The sequence below is a fragment of the Chaetodon trifascialis genome, chromosome 4, assembly GCF_039877785.1.
Source record: "Chaetodon trifascialis isolate fChaTrf1 chromosome 4, fChaTrf1.hap1, whole genome shotgun sequence".
Classification (NCBI taxonomy): Eukaryota; Metazoa; Chordata; class Actinopteri; order Chaetodontiformes; family Chaetodontidae; genus Chaetodon; species Chaetodon trifascialis.
Window position 1 is genome coordinate 11,784,874 of NC_092059.1, and position 20,816 is coordinate 11,805,689.

General features: G+C 41.1%; 1 protein-coding gene, 1 long non-coding RNA gene and 8 other non-coding genes across 14 annotated transcripts in view; all 10 read right to left on the reverse strand.

Moving 5' to 3' along the window:
• Positions 1 to 107: 107 nt before the first annotated feature.
• Positions 108 to 3,721, reverse strand: LOC139330414 (uncharacterized). The gene is made up of 13 exons (XR_011602133.1): positions 3,698 to 3,721; positions 3,121 to 3,164; positions 2,878 to 2,925; positions 2,654 to 2,698; positions 2,161 to 2,208; positions 1,921 to 1,973; positions 1,690 to 1,724; positions 1,460 to 1,503; positions 1,242 to 1,287; positions 836 to 891; positions 633 to 655; positions 278 to 336; positions 108 to 195 (listed from the first exon to the last, which is right to left on the reverse strand). It is a non-coding gene; the product is annotated as an uncharacterized lncRNA (long non-coding RNA).
• LOC139330787 (small nucleolar RNA SNORD47) lies at positions 418 to 491 on the reverse strand. Its single transcript, XR_011602152.1, has one exon. It is a non-coding gene; the product is annotated as a small nucleolar RNA SNORD47 (small nucleolar RNA).
• Positions 727 to 792, reverse strand: LOC139330794 (small nucleolar RNA SNORD78). Its single transcript, XR_011602159.1, has one exon. It is a non-coding gene; the product is annotated as a small nucleolar RNA SNORD78 (small nucleolar RNA).
• LOC139330789 (small nucleolar RNA snR60/Z15/Z230/Z193/J17) lies at positions 1,568 to 1,649 on the reverse strand. Its single transcript, XR_011602154.1, has one exon. It is a non-coding gene; the product is annotated as a small nucleolar RNA snR60/Z15/Z230/Z193/J17 (small nucleolar RNA).
• On the reverse strand, positions 1,791 to 1,872 carry LOC139330790 (small nucleolar RNA snR60/Z15/Z230/Z193/J17). Its single transcript, XR_011602155.1, has one exon. It is a non-coding gene; the product is annotated as a small nucleolar RNA snR60/Z15/Z230/Z193/J17 (small nucleolar RNA).
• Positions 2,039 to 2,120, reverse strand: LOC139330799 (small nucleolar RNA SNORD79). The gene has a single exon (XR_011602163.1). It is a non-coding gene; the product is annotated as a small nucleolar RNA SNORD79 (small nucleolar RNA).
• LOC139330795 (small nucleolar RNA SNORD75) lies at positions 2,770 to 2,834 on the reverse strand. Its single transcript, XR_011602160.1, has one exon. It is a non-coding gene; the product is annotated as a small nucleolar RNA SNORD75 (small nucleolar RNA).
• Positions 3,015 to 3,080, reverse strand: LOC139330796 (small nucleolar RNA SNORD75). The gene has a single exon (XR_011602161.1). It is a non-coding gene; the product is annotated as a small nucleolar RNA SNORD75 (small nucleolar RNA).
• On the reverse strand, positions 3,344 to 3,425 carry LOC139330788 (small nucleolar RNA SNORD74). Its single transcript, XR_011602153.1, has one exon. It is a non-coding gene; the product is annotated as a small nucleolar RNA SNORD74 (small nucleolar RNA).
• Positions 3,722 to 5,577: 1,856 nt separating the features above from the next.
• osbpl9 (oxysterol binding protein-like 9) overlaps positions 5,578 to 20,816 on the reverse strand; it is a 29,495-nt gene continuing 14,256 nt past the window's right edge. For 2 of the 5 annotated variants that reach the window (XM_070960656.1, XM_070960659.1), the window contains 20 exons: positions 18,635 to 18,730; positions 17,990 to 18,037; positions 16,666 to 16,695; positions 16,532 to 16,582; positions 15,967 to 16,005; positions 12,345 to 12,438; positions 11,411 to 11,515; positions 10,572 to 10,731; positions 10,215 to 10,327; positions 9,880 to 9,998; positions 9,619 to 9,704; positions 9,336 to 9,516; positions 8,357 to 8,441; positions 8,040 to 8,150; positions 7,876 to 7,939; positions 7,636 to 7,776; positions 7,439 to 7,517; positions 6,860 to 6,951; positions 6,618 to 6,753; positions 5,578 to 6,371 (listed from right to left, as the gene is read on the reverse strand). In XM_070960656.1, coding sequence (XP_070816757.1) covers positions 6,297 to 6,371; positions 6,618 to 6,753; positions 6,860 to 6,951; positions 7,439 to 7,517; positions 7,636 to 7,776; positions 7,876 to 7,939; positions 8,040 to 8,150; positions 8,357 to 8,441; positions 9,336 to 9,516; positions 9,619 to 9,704; positions 9,880 to 9,998; positions 10,215 to 10,327; positions 10,572 to 10,731; positions 11,411 to 11,515; positions 12,345 to 12,438; positions 15,967 to 16,005; positions 16,532 to 16,582; positions 16,666 to 16,695; positions 17,990 to 18,037; positions 18,635 to 18,730 — 1,905 coding nt within the window. In that variant the 3' untranslated portion in view covers positions 5,578 to 6,296. Of the gene's footprint in view, positions 6,372 to 6,617; positions 6,754 to 6,859; positions 6,952 to 7,438; positions 7,518 to 7,635; positions 7,777 to 7,875; positions 7,940 to 8,039; positions 8,151 to 8,356; positions 8,442 to 9,335; positions 9,517 to 9,618; positions 9,705 to 9,879; positions 9,999 to 10,214; positions 10,328 to 10,571; positions 10,732 to 11,410; positions 11,516 to 12,344; positions 12,439 to 15,966; positions 16,006 to 16,531; positions 16,583 to 16,665; positions 16,696 to 17,989; positions 18,038 to 18,634; positions 18,731 to 19,729; positions 19,901 to 20,816 lie in introns of those variants that run through there. The other 3 variants (XM_070960657.1, XM_070960660.1, XM_070960658.1) reach the window with 2 other exon arrangements.

The window sequence follows — 20,816 nt, forward strand, 5'->3', positions numbered from 1 at the left end:
ACCTAGTTTAAGGTTATCTGATTTGCCTATGCTTACATAATGAATGTTTCTAGTGCACAAGTTGTACCATCACACCCCCCCAATCCAAACAATCAGGCACAATATTTACTTTGATACAATTTTTATTGGTACAATCTTGAGACACGTGACAAGTTCTTAATATTCTTGATGTCCACTGTCCAAACAGCACAGCACCTGAGGGAGATCAAAAACATAATTTACTTTTTCATGAACTTATATTAGCCTACATAATTTGTATTAGCAGGCTCATACTCACTTCAGAGCAAAATGCATTTGGTGCAAGGCTCCTTGGGGGGGGGCAAAGGGTCCTCAAAGCTGCATTGAGGGAAATATTCAGCATTAAAATTTATAATGTGACCCCGCTGACAGGACAGATGACATGTTTACTGACCACATAGCCTCAGAAATAATGGAACGGTAAGGGTTATAATCAAGGGTAATCATTTGGCAGAATCTTTTCATCACAGGTAATGTGGCCAATTTAAGTTTATGGCACCCACAGATCAAGTTCTATCAGAACTCTTAATACTGACCAATAGAAGACTGAACATGGGGCACTTAAAAAGCAGATGTTTAGTTTTTACAGAACAAAAAAAAAGTTAAATGCTTACCAAGACTCACATCCAGCGCTTTCCTGTAGTTGAGGAAAGAAAAATAACTTTATTACAAGTCAGTGATTGTTTGGGTCAGGCTGAATTCACTCAGTTCCTCAGTAACAGATGTTGTCCACACTGAAGTTCAGGTCAGACATTTGTTAAGACATCACTGAACCACGGCAGCCATTTTGCATCTGGTGGAGTATTTGCATTCTCACCTCAGTCAAACTCGTCGCTTCTGCTCAAACCAGACTCCGGAGTGACCGAGCATACCCTGAAGACACAGAAGTGTAAGTTTAATATGAACACCGATCATCAGGATGGACACTTCCACACCGACCAGGTCAGCTAGAGCTAATATACGTGACTCCATGTTTATAGTCAGTCTTTACTGGGTCATCACACAGGCCAGTCTACAGGGATCAAGAGGATCACATTCAACTACGATCCCACTAACGCACATGTGCAGCTCTTTCAGACCCAGACGAAGCAGAGTTCAGGGGACAGTTGTAGAGATTTATTTTCACTGAAAAGCTTAAATTTCTTACAGCAGTAAGCTGAGATTTCCACCCCAACTCCACTGGTCATCTGGGTCTGACATGCGTCAAAATGTCAGATACTCACCGTGTTTGGACAACATCTCGAGCTTGAGGCCATCACAATCTCAGTTCTGCAAAAGAGATTTAATGTGAATAAACATTAAAAAAAAAAAAAGGTTGTTATTTTTCAAGAAAGACAGATCAGAATAAATGACTAATTTCCTCAACAGGATCAGCGACCTGATTCAGATTCATCACATCTGAATGATAAAAGATGACATCTCAATCTGTGCCAATACTCACCAAAAGGTTTGTGAAGGCTGACAGCAAGCATGTGCTTCATGTGCCTGAATGAGAAGAGACCTGTTATTGTGTGTTTTACAACTCTTGGGAGCTAAAGGACAGTTACAGTTGACACATCAGCTAGGAGCGAAAGACAATGGATATTCTTCACGGTTTAATCTGCTGAACTATGCACTCATCATTGTATCAAAAGGTCATTAAGATAATTGTGCATCAGGTTATCAACTTACCGTCACTTGACCTTTTGCAGCACTGGCCATCTTTTCTGAAAATATGAAGAAATAAAATTAAAATCACTTCAGAAATCCAGAGGCCTCACGGGTCACTGAGGCCGACACATCAGCTAGGAGCGAAAGACAAGTGATATTCTTCACGATTTAATCTGCTGAACTATGCGATCATCATTACATCGGACCAGTTTCATTTCTAAAACTTTTAGTCAAATGTACAATTCAACTCACCTGTAACTGATCCAAGAAAGTGATCACCGGATCCTAGAATGCAAGCGTCTCATCTGCAAGTCAAACAAGAAGGATTAATAAAAGGCCAAACTCTTAAAAACACACATTTCTTCAACAGTACTGCATCAGTTAAAAGTCCTCTTTCACTCTTTTTCAGAGAGATTCCCAATGTTTTATAAACAAGATCATCATTGACAGTTTGTTCGATGAAACACTGAGTAAAATAATGTGGGCCATTACCTGCTCTGGTTGTTGCTGAATGCTCAATTCAACCAACACTGAGTTCACCTGCAGAATGCACAATAAAGAAATGAGCAATCAAAACAATAAGCTTTGGCTTATAAGCATAAAGTTCTGTGCCTCAGATAATTCAAAAAGGTGGGTAGCTGTATCGTCATCCATCTTGTCGAGAGTAGCAAATAGAAGTCATCATTGCAGCACAGGCAGAACATGCAGATAAAGGCAGACTGATGCTTCTCTGGGCACTGCTGTGTGGGCCTGCACATCTGGACTTTGTGCCTCACTGAGACTGAAGAAACTAATTGGTCTGCTCTTTTCTGATCAGCCCTCATGCCATTGGTGCCTTTATTAGAAAGGCATTTTTACCCATTCCCTAATCTTTGATGTAAGCCCACTATTTTTCTAGTGTAGGGTAAAAGCTAATTTCAAAAATTAAAGGGCACCAAGAGAAGCATCGATCTCAGCTGCCTATGCAAATAAGTGTGAGCCTCACCTCCTTCAGCTCAGTAAACTTCATGTCCGATGACTTTCCTGCAACCTGTGGACATAATGAATCACCTTTTAGTGCCGTGCTGACATGTCAAGAGCAAAAAGCAAAGCTGGACAAGAAGTCTCAGTGTGAAATTGCTCAGAAATCACTTCTGTCCACTACTCTTAAAACAACATCACTGACTCCGTAAGCAAGAAGAATCAATTAGTTAAAAACACATTACTCACCAGCTGAGTACTTGATGAAGCTCAAGACTTTCAGGCATCATTTTGAACCTGAAGAAAACAAAGCACTTTAATTACGTGGCTTCATGATTCTTTTCTTCTTTCATGATTTGTGAAATTGTAATCTAAAGCATTAATCCAACCTCAGTACTGCAGTTTCAGAAATTGCTTCTGTCCACTACTCTTATAATGAAACATCATTAGTTGTATACAGAAATCATAAACGAGCCACTTCAGATTTCGTACCATCTGATGTCCACCTCCATTTTGCAAAGCTCCTGTCCACTGGCCTGCATATAAAAACCGAAAACATTTTAGTTATTATGGTGTAAAAACTGCATCTTCTCTGAAATTTAACCAGGTTGTGGACGCATTAAATCTTATCAACTAATTACTGCGCGATCTGCAGCTAACAGCACATCTGAGCAGCTAGCTTGCAGGTAACGTTACACTATGTTTAAGACGTTGTCCCATGCAGTCAGAAATGTTGGCGTTTCTTCACATTTACTCAGATGTCCCTACCAACATTTATTTCATCATATATTCATGGGACAATGATGCAGCGCCTGAACAACTGGATAAAAGTGAAAGATTAGCTCGCTGGCTAATTAGCATCTCAAGATGCGCAATGAGGCACGTGGCGGAGGCCTACAGCTAAGTTAGCACCACTTCACGTCATTTCCACCAAAGACATATTTATCTGGAAAAACAGCACAGGTTCAGTGGAATAAATATACAGTTTAGATGCCTCCCCTGTCTCGGCAGTTATTATCTAAATACTGCTAAATTCAACAGCCATGCTAACTAAAAGCTGTCCACTTACCAGCTGCATTTCCGAGGAGTGAGGACAGGCAGAGGGTGCGGCGCCTTTTTATAAGATATGTCGCACAGGCTGATGGGAAACGACTGTGACCGCCCCCTCCCTTCCCCCGCCGTTGGCCATTCGTGTCATTGATGAAACAGAGTAATAAAAAATAAACAATAAAATCACTGTATATTAAATAAACTGAGACTAAACTTAAATCACACTGCACATTGTTAAACTGTCAAAAAAAATCTCTAAAATCAACAATCTAAAAATGAAATTCCCATCTGGACCCGTACTCAACATCATACTCAATCTAATGTAACAGATCAGATTTTCAGAGGATTTGCTTCCCTGATACATATCAGTCATGATATCTGTCTTGTCGTTTGATGGGAGCACTGTTGTTGAACTTGAAGCTGACACACACACACGTTGGGTGAGGGTGCTGAATGTGGGCCTGAATCATGCTCATCCGAAATAACGACAAAATCTCACAGGAATAAACTCATGGAGATTTAATATTATGCATCAATAAACAGGAAAAATCTGATACAATCAACGGTTATGATCAAAATGAAATAAAAATACATTTTGATTGCTCTCTATCAGGCGATACTGAGTCATACCGAAATGTATGGCAAGGCCTCAATTCAATATAATTTACAAAGACAGAACATGGAGTAAAAACAAAGCAATGGCTGAAAATTTTGCTTGGTGTCTGAATTTAATTTGGCTTTTTTCTAAAAGCAATTTTTTGATTGAGAGGATTAAATTTGACAGCTGCTACTACAGGCATCAAGATCTCTACAAAGTTTGTCACTTGATGTGCAGACAGCACCACAAATAGGTTTGTCTTCATAGATCCTAATACAGATCAATTTATTATAATATTCATTTAAATCAACCTGATTACTTTTCAACAGGCCAAATATGTAAAACAGATGGTCATTAAATTTTGAATGTTATCCTCAAAGATAACAAGGAACTCCATTGTGACCTCGTCACAGCATTGAGAAATATTCTTGGGCATTTTTTCAGGTGACAATTGTTTATTTCTGCATTTCATCCAAATATCATTGCATTTAGATCCAACCTATGTAGCTGCAAATAAGAAAATGAATAATGGTTCAAAAAAGCAGAAGTGCACAGTAGGATAAATATTGTCCTCTATGTGGTTGTTATCTTGAAAAACATCGGACAAAAAAAAAAAAAAAAGTGGTAGAACACAGTCTGGACTCTAACAGGTGTTTCACAAGTCGACTCTGGTTCCTCTTTTTCACTCTCCTCACCCTCTGACAACACAAGAGTGAATCCTGGAGGTGATCCTCTCTCTCTGGCATTGGTGGGTTTGGAGAGGAAACATGGACAGGTGATGTGCGGAACAAAAGGGGACACTCTACAGACTCGGTCCTAGCCTTACGTCCTCATCATGGACCAGCGATCCAGAAAGACAAAAATATGTAAACAATCATTTGTTCATAAACGCCTTCAGGCAACATGGAAACATTTGCAGAGGATTGTTTGTTCTCTGTCCAGATGAAATTCCCTTTAGCCTCTTATCTAAAGCTTTTTTTTTTTTTTGGCATAATGGACACTCAAATTTGTCCTTTGACAGGCAATGTCAATTGTCTCTGTATTGCATATATTCCATAAATCTATCACAACTCTCCAAATCAGTGTGTTCAGATGCTATGGCTTATGTAGGGCTTTGCTTCTGGATGACACTTGAGACACAGAACAGTGTGAAGGACCAAAAAGGAGGCCAAAGTTACCTTGAAATGGGAACAGAACATCAAAAGGGTAAATGGAATGATTCCTAAAGATGTAAAGCCATCAAGTTCATATCCTCAAATATTTTACACTATTGCCAGAAAGAAAAATAAACAAAAAGAGCATTGAAAATAAAAAAGAATATATATTTATATATCCATCATATGTATATCTATATATAAACAACAGTTACAACTAGTTGCAGGCAAGCGGAGAATTCCTCCTCCGCCCCTTTGAGATTCATCCGTTCCACCGTTATAAGGCTGTCAGACTCTTGGAGGGGGCAGCAGCTTTCTTTCCTCAGTCACCAGATTCCCTGAGATGTAGAGCGCCGTTTTATTTGTCAAGATTTATTTGATTTGAACACCATTAAAACACACACCTCTTGCCCCCTCCCCCACCCCTCAAAAAAAAAAAAAAAAAATGTTACTGTAGGGAAACGAGTGGTGCTCTGGCTCGTGGAGTGGAGCTGATGAAGGGTGCGGTCGTGAAGCTGACGGATGGGGTTGACAGACGCGTCGACCCCTCCTGTGTCCACTCTGCGCTGCCGAGTCTCATGTTGGCGGGTGGTGGGTATCGGTGGCGGTGGAAGTGAGATTGCCCAAATAAGGAGAGGAGCTTCACTAATTTTCATGTTACATCTTAGATGCTTTTCCATTTGATTTCATTCATATCCATATTGTTATTTTACAGTCAAATGCAAAGCTGTGTACATATTCAATCATCAGTCATTCCAAGGCTTGGAAAAGAAGTGGTTTTGCAAAAGAGTTCTTATGAAGACTCTGTCGTGTGTGCATTTCTTTATGCATATGTATGTGTGTGGATCAGAGTGTGTGCAGTCTTCTCAGTGCCTCTGAGAGGCTAATCTCTTTAATAGAGGCTCATCATAGACCCAGCACTCCCCGTCCTCATGGAATAGCTGCAGAGACACACAAGCAATAACAATTATTACACTCAAATATTTGAAATAACTATATTACAGCTGCAAAATTACTACATCCTTTTGCCTTTTCCTGTTATTATGAATGTAACTGACCAATTAGCCCTAATCCTATAGGTGAAAGGATGCTTGTTAATGTCTCAGCATTTTGTGAGTGCGTGGTCTCTTATCAAACAGCGCTCATGTTCTTCCTGGTCAATGAAGAACATGTACAGGCTGCCTCACCCTGGTCTCCCACTGCTGCTCCTTCTCCTTCCTCTCTCTGGCTTCGGCTCTCTGTTTCTCCTCCAGCCGGTGTTTGGCTTCTGTTGCTGAATCGATGTCTTTCAGCTTCAGGTTCAATGTCACATCTCTCCACAATCTGTCGAAATGCAAGAGTGAAATGTAAAGACTCAAAGAAGGACTTTGTTTCTGGGAGAATGTCCCGTGATGTGCAAGACAGCTTGGAGACCAGTGATATTTCTCACCTTCGGGACTCGTAGTCGAGCTGGTCTTCCAGCTTCCTCACTTTCTTCTTAATGATGCCCATCTTCTTAGTGTCTATGAACACTGTGTTCTCCTGGAAACACACACAAAACACACTGATTCATTCAAGAAAAGCTAAATTTATTCAGGTGAACCTTGTTTTTAGCACTCACAGACACATACTGTTTAATAAATGACTTGATGACAGTTTCTTCAAGATTTGGAAATCAATCATTTGTTGAAATCATTCATCTCTAGAGTTTGAATATGCAACACCTCTACTATATTAAAGGGATGCTCAAAACACTAAGACAGCAGGCCACAGTTGCACAATGAGATGGAGGACATTGGTAAAGTATACAACCACGTTTGCAATTGTTTTCACAGTTTTAGCTCATATTTAATATAAGCTATGATACTAAAGCCAACCGAGGTTAGACCTGTGATAAACCAAGTTCAAGAGCAGGTCAGATAATCTGTATTGATCCATTCACACCAGCAGGATTTATTGTGAGTGCTTGCTTCTGTCTAAACAGAAAAGGGTGGGGTGGGGGGTGGGGGGAAATAAAGGAAAGACTCACTCCAGTTGCCCACTTGGCATACATCACTCCGTTCCATTCTCCTTCAATGGAGCAGTAAGACTTCTTATCATTAGGTGAACTGAAAGACAAGTAGAAAAGAATTATGGTCTATTTTATGAAAAATATCACGGTCTTTTATCCAAAATACACCTCTGAACCGTAAATTAAAATGTACTGTGCAACCATTTTCCACTTACAAAATCTCAGCGGTGATCCTGTGCTTCTTTCCTCCGTAGAAGGGTTTGGTGTGGAACACGATGTTTGCACTGTAGCCCGACTTGGAGCAGGAAATGTTGCACTCTCCACCCAGTTCCACCCACGGCACAGTGAGAATCGACCTGGACAGATGGGCTCAGGGTCAGTGAAGCATGCATTAATGAGCGGAGAGATGTAATTCTGGGAGACACAGGCAGACACACCAATACAATAACACACACCTGCCATAGCCATTAGGGAAGGTGAGGATGTAATGTTCATCATGCTCCAAACATGAAACGCAGCCTGAGACGAGACCAGAGAATAATTATCAAGACATGAAATTACGACTGAAAAGTGTGTAAAAATTCAGATTTTGGTGTGTGTGAAGCAGTGCTCTGAGTACCTTGGCCAATGTTGTGGACACCTATGGACATGCCCAAGAACTTAGACTTAGTCCAGATATGAGCGTTGAACTGGATCTTCTTACTTAAACACTCTGCGTAGAATGCAGAAACTACAGAAAGAAGAGGGGAAATACTCAAGAGTTTGTTGAAAAAGGTCAAACAAGCAATAAGCTTGTGCTTAAAAATTAGCCAAACAATTTCATTTTCAAGATGAAGATATAACGAGTGGCTGCTCGGTGAAAATGGCCAGCGTTTTGACTCCAAGTGTAAAAGGGTTTTTGCAATGATCTGCAGAAGAAGGAGGTTCGACACTCACTGGGTGGGTGGTGAGAGACCTGCTCTGCCACAAAACGCACACTGTTGGGTGAGGACCATGGAACTGGACCGTCTGAGACCGCCTCCTGAATGGTGGAGAAGGGGGGTCACAATAGAGGAGAGTTTCTCAATGTCATAAGTATACAAAATGTGAAAAACGTAATCATTTTAGTCACTATGCAAACAATATTAAAATGAAAGGTGTGGTGTGTGTCATGTGTCAACATAGAGAGACAAGAAAATACAAATGCACACAAAAGTCAACCGGTTCTCAAGCAAAACCAACAAAGTTTGTTCCGTTTAGTGTTTGCAAAAGAGACGACCAGTCGGGTTCATTTGTTTAACCAAATATAACATGGAGTGATGGGCTCAATGGGTTTAAGAGGAAAACTAAGCAATTAAGCCAAAGTGACAGTTAGCTTGATTAGGGATAAACTTGTTTTTTTGAATATGAAGTGGTACCTTTTTCCTTTTTTCACATATTCATATGTAATCAGGCACTGAAGCTTATTTACATAGTCCAAAGTAGTCAATAACCAACTAGGGCTACATCCACGCTAATATGTTATCATTGTAAAACGCACAACTTCTACCACCAGTACACATAGCATTCACACTACTCTCGAGATTTTTGGACATGCTGCTTTTATTTTGAAAACCTTTCTGGAAGAAATTAAGCAATGTATATACCTGTATATACCTACGATCCTTGAATACCAGCTGTTAGATCAGCTTAGGTAATGAATTACAGGTGTTGTTGACCGTGTTGTTTATGCTGTTGCTGTTGCACAGTTAAATTCTGCCTTTTATCATGCTAATGCCTGCACGCACAGGAGGAATGTGCATGCCCAGTGTATGTGAATGTTCATGGTGGTAGTCTACGTGGAGATTATTTCTGAAACAATGCTTAAAATGCTTGTTTTAAAATGAAGTGTATCACTGTGGACATAGCCTGGGGATGCAGAGACATGTGGTCTCACCGTGTGTGGGGGCAGCTCCTCTGTATCGCTAGGCAGATCCCAGTGGCAGTAGAAGACCTCTCCCAGAATTGGGTTGTATGGTTTCTTGGCCACGGAGCCTTTCCTGCCTGCATGGAAAGCTGACAGGTACCACTTGACCACACTTACCATGCGCTCCCGGGGCTCCGGCTGCTCAGCGATACTAGTGGAAGACACAGAAATGAGTTAAACGACTAGAATTTTGGATGGATTTAAATATCTGAGTCATAAAATATCTTGCACTAATGAGAGAGATGACCATTACCTTACAAATAAGTCTGGATGTGCAAAGAAGTCTGCGTACATTTCCAACAAAGATCTCCTCTCTAGGATGAAGGTAGGCAGGACCACCTGTGAAATATAATGAAGGAAGAAAACTGAAAAACGGTAGCTGCGTGGGTTGTTCAAAAGAAAACAGCTTGCACAGATGATGTTGCAGTGAGTAAAAAGATAAAGGACCAGAACAAAGAAACCAGCACAGAGGAAGCCAGGCTCATAATGAAGCATGCTGCTCAGAGGTCTTTACCTTCGTGAGGTCCATGCCCAAACGGACTTGAGAGAGAAGGTGCATGATGACGCTCTTGTGCTCCTCCACAGACTCACCCTCACCATCGTCATCTCGGTCATCGTGGCTATCAAATGGGTCTGAAGACGATAGCATAGGACAGACCTCACATGGCTGTAGTTACATTCAGTTTTCTGCCTTTTAACATGTAAGACATTACTTTTTTATCATCTCCAAAGTTCAGAACAGAGCTCCATCTTAAAGTTGAATACATAAAGAGGCACAAAAAGTGTTGGGGGAAAGATATTTGTAACATATTTGTGTGCATATTGTACATATTGTGTTTCCCTTTTTACCTGCATCTGTGGTGCCGTTGGACATGGACGAGTTGAGGGACTCGGTGGTGTCTGGTCGTTTCAATGCTGTTTCTTCATTAGTGAGGGGCGAGGCAGCTGGAGGCCCTGAGGGACTGAGGGCAAGAGGAGGAGATAGAGGGAGTGGAGGCAGGAAGCAGGAGTGATAAGGAGATAAAGAATGAGTAGGATTTCAGAGGCAATTTTGTTGTGAACTTCTCTGAGTTTATCTGCTCGAAGCAGCATTTTCCCACCTGACCTGCAAAATGCTATAATTACAATGCTGCTTTCAAGCTGTGAAGCAACAGATTCACTGTATGCAGAGTCGGTCGCGGGGAGGCGGGGTGATACTATACTCACTCTATGCAGTGTTTGGGAGAAGTGCTGCTCTGGTAGAACTCGTCAGCATCGTAAAACTCATCCTCGCTGGAGGAGTAGGAGAAGTCTGGCACAGAGTGCGAAGGGATGGGGATGTGAGCCGGGGAGGCGACGCCGCTGCTGGGGCCCGACGGGCCACTCCCTGACAAATAAAAAGAAAATTTCCTTTTTATTTTATGCATCTAATAAGGCTTCTTTGTCCACAGAGCATACAGGTCATGGTAATCTGCATTATGCTGTTCACCTGGAGCACTCATTTCTGAGCCTGGTCCAGCAGGCTGTCTGAAGTAGCATTAAGCTGCCTTTAATATAGTGACGGCTTCCTCTGCAGAGCATATTGACAGTGCTCTTGAGCATGCAGCCTTCCTCCTTAGTGCTCAGCACAGCATTTTAATACTGCTGCCTCAGCACAGTAGACAAACAGGCATGAAGCTCTCTGCTTTCCCTTGCTTTTTTTGTCCTTTGCTTGTTTATTTACTTTATGTTCATGGGCTCAGCACTCCAGGTTGAAGAACAGTGATAATCAATTATTAATTTTGCTCTGGTTTCTTATTTACATCTTGTTGACTGTAAATTTAAGGATCTAACAGGCTTCATGCAGCTTGTAATATAAGATGCTAAATTTGTCAAAAAATGTACAAAAAAATCAAAAATAAAATAAAATTTATTATCAATTTAATGTTAGAATATTCATTTTTTCTGTAATAATTAAGAATGTGTGAGTCACATCAATTACTATAATCACAAATGATCTTGTCTCATAATTGCATAGCTCCCTATGCTGTGATATCATTGGCTGCAAGAGTGGAGTGAACTTTCACCTGTGCTGTTGGGAGTTGGGGTCTGCAGACTGCCCATCACTGTGACGACAGGACCGACGGGTAACGTGGAGGGTCGTTGGTCTGATTTACACACCTGAGAAGCGTCTTTGGGGAAAAAAAAGAGAAAGTAGACGAATTAGCACCGAAGCCTCAAAATGAAGCCAAATCACATTAAAACAGCGTCGCAGGAGGCTGAGAAAATGATCTGAGACGCCGCAGACAGAGGCCTCAGCTGTGAGGGGGATTACACAGTCCATTAACAGACTGAAATTAGAACGGCCTACTTTGCATGGTTCATTTCCACAGCATTTTTAAACAGTCTAGTCACAGTCAGCTGACCAAAACAACCACCTCTTTTCTTTTTTTGTTGAATCTTAGTCATGCGATTAAAATTAGTCAATTATTTACTGACCTAAATTACTAAAAACATAATTACTTTGAAGGACTAGAGGAATCTACTTCAACACAGGACAAGATTGTTAAATTCATTTCATTTCAAAGAGAATTATGACTCAATAATGAAATATAATCACATATAAATATGGAATACCCATAACAGATGTCACGCCACTGGACCCTGCTGTAGACCTTCAACACCTATATCATTATACATTATATGAATGTATTACATTATATCAATATTGTCATACAAGTGGTTTCATCCTCCTGTCTTTAATATAGCAGATTAATATTTGAATATCATGTGTTCTTGAGGGTAGATATTAACTTACTATGGTGTCAATAAAATTTCCCAAAAAAAGAAAAAGCATTTGTGAGCAAACACTCGTGTTTCTGTGACAACGTTGGATCACCAGCCGGAGGAGGTTAAGGTGTGAACAACAGGGGGAGCTGTTGTCAACCTCTGGATTTGGTGAGAGAGGCATGTGAATGCATGTGTCTGAACACGTATGACAAATGGTGAGAAGGCTTGTACCTGTGGGTAGTGTGGTCTGTGTTGGCATTGTGGTGTTATCTACAGGAGTGTTCAGAGGGGGCTGGTAGATCCCATCCACTGGGTTGATGGTACTCTGGAGGAAACAAACAAAAGCAACATTGCCATTAACAACAAACACAGACATTTGCTGCAACAATAGCACACCCACGCCACTGCCTGCTTACTCATCTAAAATGTTGTTTCACAGACATCAAACCTTGAGATTTAAATTCAATATTGCGAAAGAGAGTTGAGCCCCAGTCTTGGCTGATAATCCCAATTTGCAAAATGACTGCATTCTGTTTTTAATTATGCTTTACACAGCGTCCGACTTTCATGGTGCTGTGTTTGTATAAACTGTCTGCAATCATACAGGAAAACACTTATTTTTGACTATCCAGGTATAACTAGAATTGTCTATTTTAATATCTACAACCAAATGTTCCGACATGTTAACCACAATGAAACACCATTTCCTTCAACATGCAAACCAGATGTCTGTGTAAGTTCCCAGGCAACAACTTCATAGCCTGTGTATGGATCAGTTTAATGGGATACCTATTCCATAACAAGAACAATGAAATAAAATATCCACCACCCAGCCTGGGAAGATCAATTTCCTGTCACTCCATTTCCTGGAAAGAGTTGTGTTTCCAGGTTTCATTAATCGAATCAATATAAAGCTAACAATACTGCATGAAGTCCAAACACTGGCAGTCGCTTTACATAATAACCAACAGCGCCTCTTGAACTCACTAAAAAGGAGTTAATTAACTCCACTGGGCTGCAGACCAAATCTAACGTGTTTTAACTCTCCAGCTCGTGATTTCCCTGTGGTAAAAACCTGTGGGGATGTTTTTATCTGCAGTGGCCTGCCCTCATCTGTGCCACCTCAACATCATGCGACCGTGCATTTGAATACAGGCACAAACGCACACAGACATGGTGAGTGGTCTGTTGGCTCAGTCTAATGGGGTCACTGTCACCGATGACCCAACTGACAGGAACACTGACAACAACACAAGCTGAAGCAAAACCATATCGACCCTTTATTCCCCAACAACTTACCCTCAGGGCTCTTGGTGGCACTGAAATTAGATCCAGTCAATGCGATGTGTAATATCCTATTACTCAAACTTGACCTGTACTCTGTGATTTTTACAGCTTTTTTTTTTTTCTTTTCTGGGCAAGTTTTGATTAAGTCATTTGAGATCAACAGGAACAGGCACGGTGAGTCAGACCATGAACCGACACAAGGCTGTAAGGGTGAAAATACAGTAGCTGGTCTAAAGTTGGACTATACAAGAATACCACAGTGTAAATAACAGGCCTGCACAATCCCAGAATGCAACACTGAGCATGTTACATAAAAGATAATGATTACAGAGAAGAAGAGCTGCGGTGTGAAAGCATGCTGTTTTTTTCTGAATGGGGAATTTTCATCTAAATATGACTACCAACTTGGAAATTACTCCTCGGGATGGTTTTTTTGTGTCCAGATATGTGCTAGATATGTGTGACGAGAGGTCGAAAATATCATGCAGAGAAGCTTGGTCTGACATCTCAGCTCCATCTGTCCTCCAGTTCACACTCCACACTTATGTTCAAGCTTTCTCCCTCAATTCGTTCCTTTCTACCTCCCCACCGCACTGCCCGATGCTTGCCTAGTCCACGTGCCTCCATGAAAGTAAGGCGAGGGCTACTAATTATAGCCAATTACAGCAATACTGGTCTGTCATGGTGGGACCTTGCAAGAAGGAGCCAAAGCAAATGAAAGCAGAGGGAACAGAGTTACAGCTAAAAATGGCTGTAAGCACTGTGTCATGATCGATATACATTTTACTTGTCTTCAATGTAATATTAATGCAGCAGGTAGCTCGAGTAGCAGAGCAAACCTAAACCAATCACAGCACATAAGTTATTTTGACAGATAAATACTGAACAGGCTTCAGTTTAAATGATTCCTGCACTTTACGGTGCAGTGCTTGACAAGGCCAATCAAACACGCTGCTTGTTTTTCAGAAACGAAGGTCTGCAGTGCATCTATCATTTGCTCCACGTTGTGGGCATGCAAGCAACGTGTCAGACCTTCTAAAGCTGCAAAGATATCTTTGGCACAAAGCTTATGGCATATAAAAACACGCAGTTAGATGTGTAGACAGAGCTTATGCTGAGCTATTTATACTACATAATACTGTACTCTATGACTGCGAGATTAAGTCAGCTATAAGAGTAATGCAGGCCTACAGTATGAGCTGCGCGGCCGCGGTGGGATTCCTGCTTCGAGGACCGCACTGGAGGCTTTCTTTGCATTAGTCCATTACCAACAAACAGCTCACATTACATTACCTTTCATTTTCCAGAGAAGGCTGAAAGTTTTTAAATTGATTTTTTACCTTGCAGGGTTTTGTTCATTGTAGGGTGGTCTAAGCTCTCAGTGCACTTGCCCTTCAGTCCTTACTTTTCTGTATCATCCATTTTCCAGTCCTCCTCCCTCCCCCTTTCCTTTCCTTCCTCTCTACACGACCACCATTGGTATAAAAATCTACTTGTACAAAAACTATATAGGGAGATGTGACCCATCACAGTTCAGAGCACATATAGCCCATTTTAAATGTTTTTTGTAGCACCAGATTGCTTGATTATGCTCTTGTGAGCCAACTGTTGACAAAAAATTCCATGGTGACGTTCCTGGGATGCTCCACCATCTGACTGACAATTGGTGGCTGCACGCACTGCATTCACAAGCCGTGCTGTCTGGAAGTCAAACAACTGCAAACACAGACATGTGTGAAAAGGATAACGTATGTTTGGTGGATGTTTGTTCCACTTTTATTGTTTGGCAGCCCAGTTTCTGACCACAGATGCCAGAATTTCCTTCAACAAGAGAAGTCCTTGCTTACAACTGCGTCACTACATGACGGAAATGCTACTTCAAATAAAGAAGACTGCATGTTTACTGTGATGCAACCTAATCATTAGAATTATCAATCTAATGCATGATTTAACACTTCAAGTGGAAATGCACAACATACCTAAGAGGAAGTGCATTTGATTTGCAGATAAAACATGTAAAAACCTCCCATTATGGCCTTTGACATGAAGACAGGACACCTGCAGAGCCAGTAAAGTGCTCCCTGGATGACTTTAGTGCTTTATGGTTCAATAAGCAGGCAGTGTGCACACAGTAAATCAATGGTGAATTAGCTTATGGGTGAAGTGCAACATTCTCTCATATAAACGCATGCAAACACATATGTGTAGTACAATCTATGCATACATACATAATCTATGCATTTTCTGTGAAAAGTTTGAGCGCGCACACACACACACGCACGCACACACACGTACACACACATTTTGTATCTTGATGAAGAAAAGAATAGTTCCCAACCACTGCTGAAAGATTTCAATCAGGAAATTATCAACTTAATCAGCAGGATAGTGGTGGCAGACATGAGGGTAAGAGCGAGAGAAAGGCCTTATCTCCAAATTAGACGGCATGCACTACAGAGATCTGATTCATCTGGTTTTCTACAGTGGAGAGTTAATTAAGCAAGAAAAGAAAGTTAGCAGTTTGTTGATTTTAATTTTTGTCATGGACGGAGAATGTCAAACTTACTATAAGTCCGTTTGCGTGTTGCTGTTCGTTACTTTGGTCCTTAAAATTTTGAGAAGACAATGTTAGACTACTTGTGTAGGAAGAGTCATTTCATAAAGCATCCCGAGCATCTGCGGTGCGGAAAGCAATGAGATCCATCCGGCTCATCACATGGTGCTTTGAATATTCACCAAAGTGCCACATGCAGTAATCTTTTCATCACATGGTAAAACCCTCATTTCTGTCACTATCAATAAGAACAGGATTGCTCAATCTGTGAAAGTAGTCTACATCTTTCCTCAAATCTTGTGAGAAAAAGAGTCACCTAACAAACACATGAAGCAGTAATGATTGCTCCACTTCCTTTAAAAGGGCTGAATGGAACATGTGATGAAACGAGTACTGGGCTACACCCTCATTAACCACCGGCCCAGATAGCAACTGTAAGCAGGGAACTACCCCAGAGACACACAGCAACAGGTAACACACAGTGCACACACTGATGTGGGCTCACAAGAACAATGACTATGGCGATGCGGCAGACCAAACTAGAGGACGAATCAAACTGTGCTGGCATTGTGTTTACCTTGGCGATTTGCAGCAGTACAATACAGTGCTTGATGGACTCTACCATGCTCTGAAAGAAAAAGACAAAAGGACTTCAATAACTAGGAACTCAGCTCAAAGACAGGAAGGAAAATGATTTAAGTTCCTACTTACACAAGTCGTCTCTTTCAAATTTTCAATTTTCTGCAAAAAAAAAAAACAAAACAGAAAAAATAAACAGGCTGTAAAATAGAACAGTCATTTTAAAAACAAATGCTCAAAGTTGGAAATCTGAGGCGCTGATGCAACTGGTTGAACAGGAAATAAAGCTGATGAAAAACATTATATAATGTAATAGTGCCAAACGGATTTTTTGTTCTTTGGAAATCTACAAGGCTTATTTAAGTCAGAGTGACAAACAATTCAAAGTGACCAAAAGCCAGCATTAACCTCAGGGAGGAAGTGAATCACACAGCTGCTGGGAAACAACAGAGATGCCCTGAAACTGAACTGCTTCCTCCAACAACACCTCACACCCTGACAAGATCATTTATTTAAAATACAATTTGCTCCTGTGGCCTAAATGATCTTAAAAAATAAAAAAAAAGGCTACTTAAATGTTAACCCTAAACCAATTATGATCTATGCTCATAGTATATTGACTAACAATGGCCCCTCAGTTACCTTTGCCTTTACTTTTTTAACACATAAGCATGGCCTCTTGTTCACCAGCAAGTGCAGAAACCTTCAATGTGCCATATCCAGCTGAAGAGCTAAATGTGTCTGTCTGTTAGAGCAGCAACTATTATTATAATCAGAAGCTGTTTGGATAATCAATCAATAATTGCAGTTATTTATCCAGCATGTATGCAAACCTCTGACTTCAGCTCCTCAAATATGAGGATTTGCTGCTTTCCTGTTTTATATCATTTTAAGCTGAATAACTTTCGGTTATAGACGACTGACAGGGCAAAAAAAAGACACCTGAGAGCTCTGGGGAATTACAATGGGCATTTTTCATTATGTTGTGACACTGTGCACACACAAAACAATTATTTGAAAATAGAATTTGCACATGAATTGATAACGGAAGTAATAATAAGTTGCAGCCGTACAGTCAGCACAGTCTCTGATCAGAAGTCTGGCCTGTCAGTCAGTTGAGGATAATCTCTGGTGCAGCTTCTTATGGCTTTTTTCAGTAGGTCAGTCTCAAATAGGTATGCACACTGTCACAGTGTAATGAAATTATTAATTATGATATGGAACATTTTGCTTGCTTTTCAAATATAAAGACAAATTGTTAAATCACATCCTCAATACAAATGATGAGATCAGACTCATAATGTAAGGTCTGCACCACACTGACAGCTGTCCTTTTTCCTTCCCAGGCACCGTGCGGGAGCCTGCTGCCCCTGCTGTTAGCCTCGGCCCTAATGACGGAGAGGACGGCGGCCAGAGAGCTAACGCGCAAGGACAGAGCAGCGCTGCAGGTACTTACTCTGCGTGATTCATCCTCTTTGCAGTCCTTGATCTTCTCATCAAACAGCTGTGTGAGAGTGACAGCGGACAAGAGACAAAAAAGACAAAGAGAGGCGGAATATGAGCTAAGATGGGAACACTGTCAGATGAGAAATGAAATGATCAGATCTTTACGGATGACGTGGCTTGAGATAATGTGGTGGCAAGAAGTGAGCACTTCTCACCAAGCAAGGACACTTGCAGTGATTTCATTAAGGTACTCTGCTGAGACAATGTGCTGCTGCCTCTTTAAATACATGGTTTTCTGCTTCATCATTGTGCTACTGCGAATCGGATTTTTAATAACTTCTGCTTTGCTAAAGACTGATTGTGAGTGAGATGAGCAAGCAAAAGGAAGGGACATAATAAGAGGAAGGTCATGACACAGATTCAAATGCCATATGATAAATCTACAGATTTAGGGTAAATTTTAGGTTGCAATTTGGAATTAATTATTAGACTTGTGTGACAGTTCCTTCAAATGGACTACATTACCTCTGGATGTTTAGCCGAATAAGTTAAACTGAGAGGCAGAAAATCCTACATTTCTCAAATCGACATGAAAGTGTAAAACATTCCTGATGAAGTGATGTTGTTGGGTAGGTGTTTCTCCGGTGAGTCCTACCTTTAACTGGTCAATCAGAATCTGTAGGTAGGCGTCAGCTTCAGCGAGCTTCTTGTCAAAGTCTTGAACACTTGGAACAAATCCTGTCTCAGCCTCCTGATGATGGTGGAGAAATAAACACAGCTCAGCATTAGTGCAGCCGCGACCCAATCCATGTCAAACGCCATGCAAGTATTTGCATAGTCAAAGTAAAATACACAGCCACTATCAATAATATAAGCCACGTATTCACATATTATCCATTCATTAAAAAAGAGCCTGTCTCTGTCACCTCCTGGCCAGGTGAGCTTTGTAAACTGTTACACAAAATGGTGGATAGAAACATCAACAGTTCAGGAGAATCTTCCAGCAGCGTACTGTACTGGGGGAGATATGAGCACTATTGTTTAAAGGCTAGCCTACATAAAAGGCCAGCAGGTCTGTCTGCCTGCCTGACTGGAGGCCAGCGAATTTCAGGCTTCAACAAAACTGAATCAAGGAACTCCACGCTGGAGAGAATTTAGCTAGTGATAGACAAGCATGTGTGTAAATGGGCCAAGGTGCACTTAGATTCATTGTTTCTTAATTAGCTTACCTCAATAGCCCCATCAGAATCAGATGCACAGACTCCACACACACAGAAAACTCAGGCACAGACCATTTCATTACATAATGTCCATTAAAAGGTAATTACTAGACTATTGGCAGGACAGCCGTGACCAGGCATCTGTCTCTATCTATCTGAGCTCAACCAGGCAAGGACAATCCAGCTGGCTGTGACATAAAAACAAAAACAGGAAAATGAGCAAATAAATGTACACACAGACGAGACTTCCTTTAAAAAAAGAAAAGTTTTGAAAAAATCACTGCGCATTTAATGCTGGAGCCTATCAATAGCAAGGGCACTCAGCACCAGTGACAACACAATAGCCCCCAAATGTCAAGTCAGACGAATCAGTGAGATGACTAACACAGCGTGTGTCAGTGCAATTTACTGCTCCACAGCAGCTGCTCTGACATGGAACAACACCTCTGACATGACAAAGCAGAGCGAGCAAGAGTAAAACTGATAATGACAAACAGAGGCCCCATTAGTAAATCAAGCTCTTATCAAACCGTGCTAGCTGCTACTGCTGCTTTGGATTTGCTGCGTTGTATCCTCCCCGTGCGTCCTGAGTCTGTGGGGCCTTTTCTTCCTGCTACGGACAATCTCACAGGAACGTGAAGAAACGCCATTAACAGCCCAACGCTGTACACTATTGGCAGCTGCCCCAGCCTGAGAACTGCTAAAGTTTAAACTGGAAAAACATACTCGCTTTATAGAGAGCAAAGTCTGAGTTAACTCAGCAGCCATGAAGCCTGCACTTAACTTGCCAAACTTCCTCAAAAAGATCAAAGGTACTTTAACTGCTACTGTGACTGCAAAATATGGCTGGCCACATGAGGGCCTGAGCAAAAATCAAAAGCCATTTTGATTCAGATGTAAATGTCGAGGTACTGTATCAATGTGTGTACACATACTTATATGTAAGTGGTGTTTCCACTGCAATCAACTTGCCCTGTCTGCCTCCTCACACTGCACTGATGAAAAGAGTTGCTATCTTTCATGTTTACTTGAAGCTGTCCAAAAAAATAAAAATGAAAATAACCACTGCCTTATTTTTAGGCTTAGTCTTCACAAAGACTTCCATTGTTACAATCTTAAAAAGCCTCTAACTTAATAGTGAAGTGTTGCCATTTATTTTGCCATTCAACAGTAACACAAACACCTTTCAACATAATGCAACTGAATACCACGGCCAAAACTAAAAAGAAATTATTTAAAACCTTATATGCATCTGAAAGGTAGTATCTACTACAGGGGTTGCATATTTGACTGCATTCACTTGTAAAGGTCGTGTACCATAACTGGCCATGTTTACATTATAGGCCTAAATATGAAGCTGGCATGATGAACAAAACAGGACAGAAAAATAAGACAGAGCCCCTATTATTACACAGCGAACAATACCTTGTGTTTTGTCAACACACATAATGGAGGGGAAGTGTTTTTTTATGGACGGAGCAGATAAGTTTGGAAGCCGAGGGCCAGACGCAGGTAGTTGGTTTTATAAACAGCCACTGTACCAACACGTCATGGTGCTCACTTCGTCACCGTTCCTGAAATATTCCCAGACGACTGCGCCTCCACTCCCACTCATTC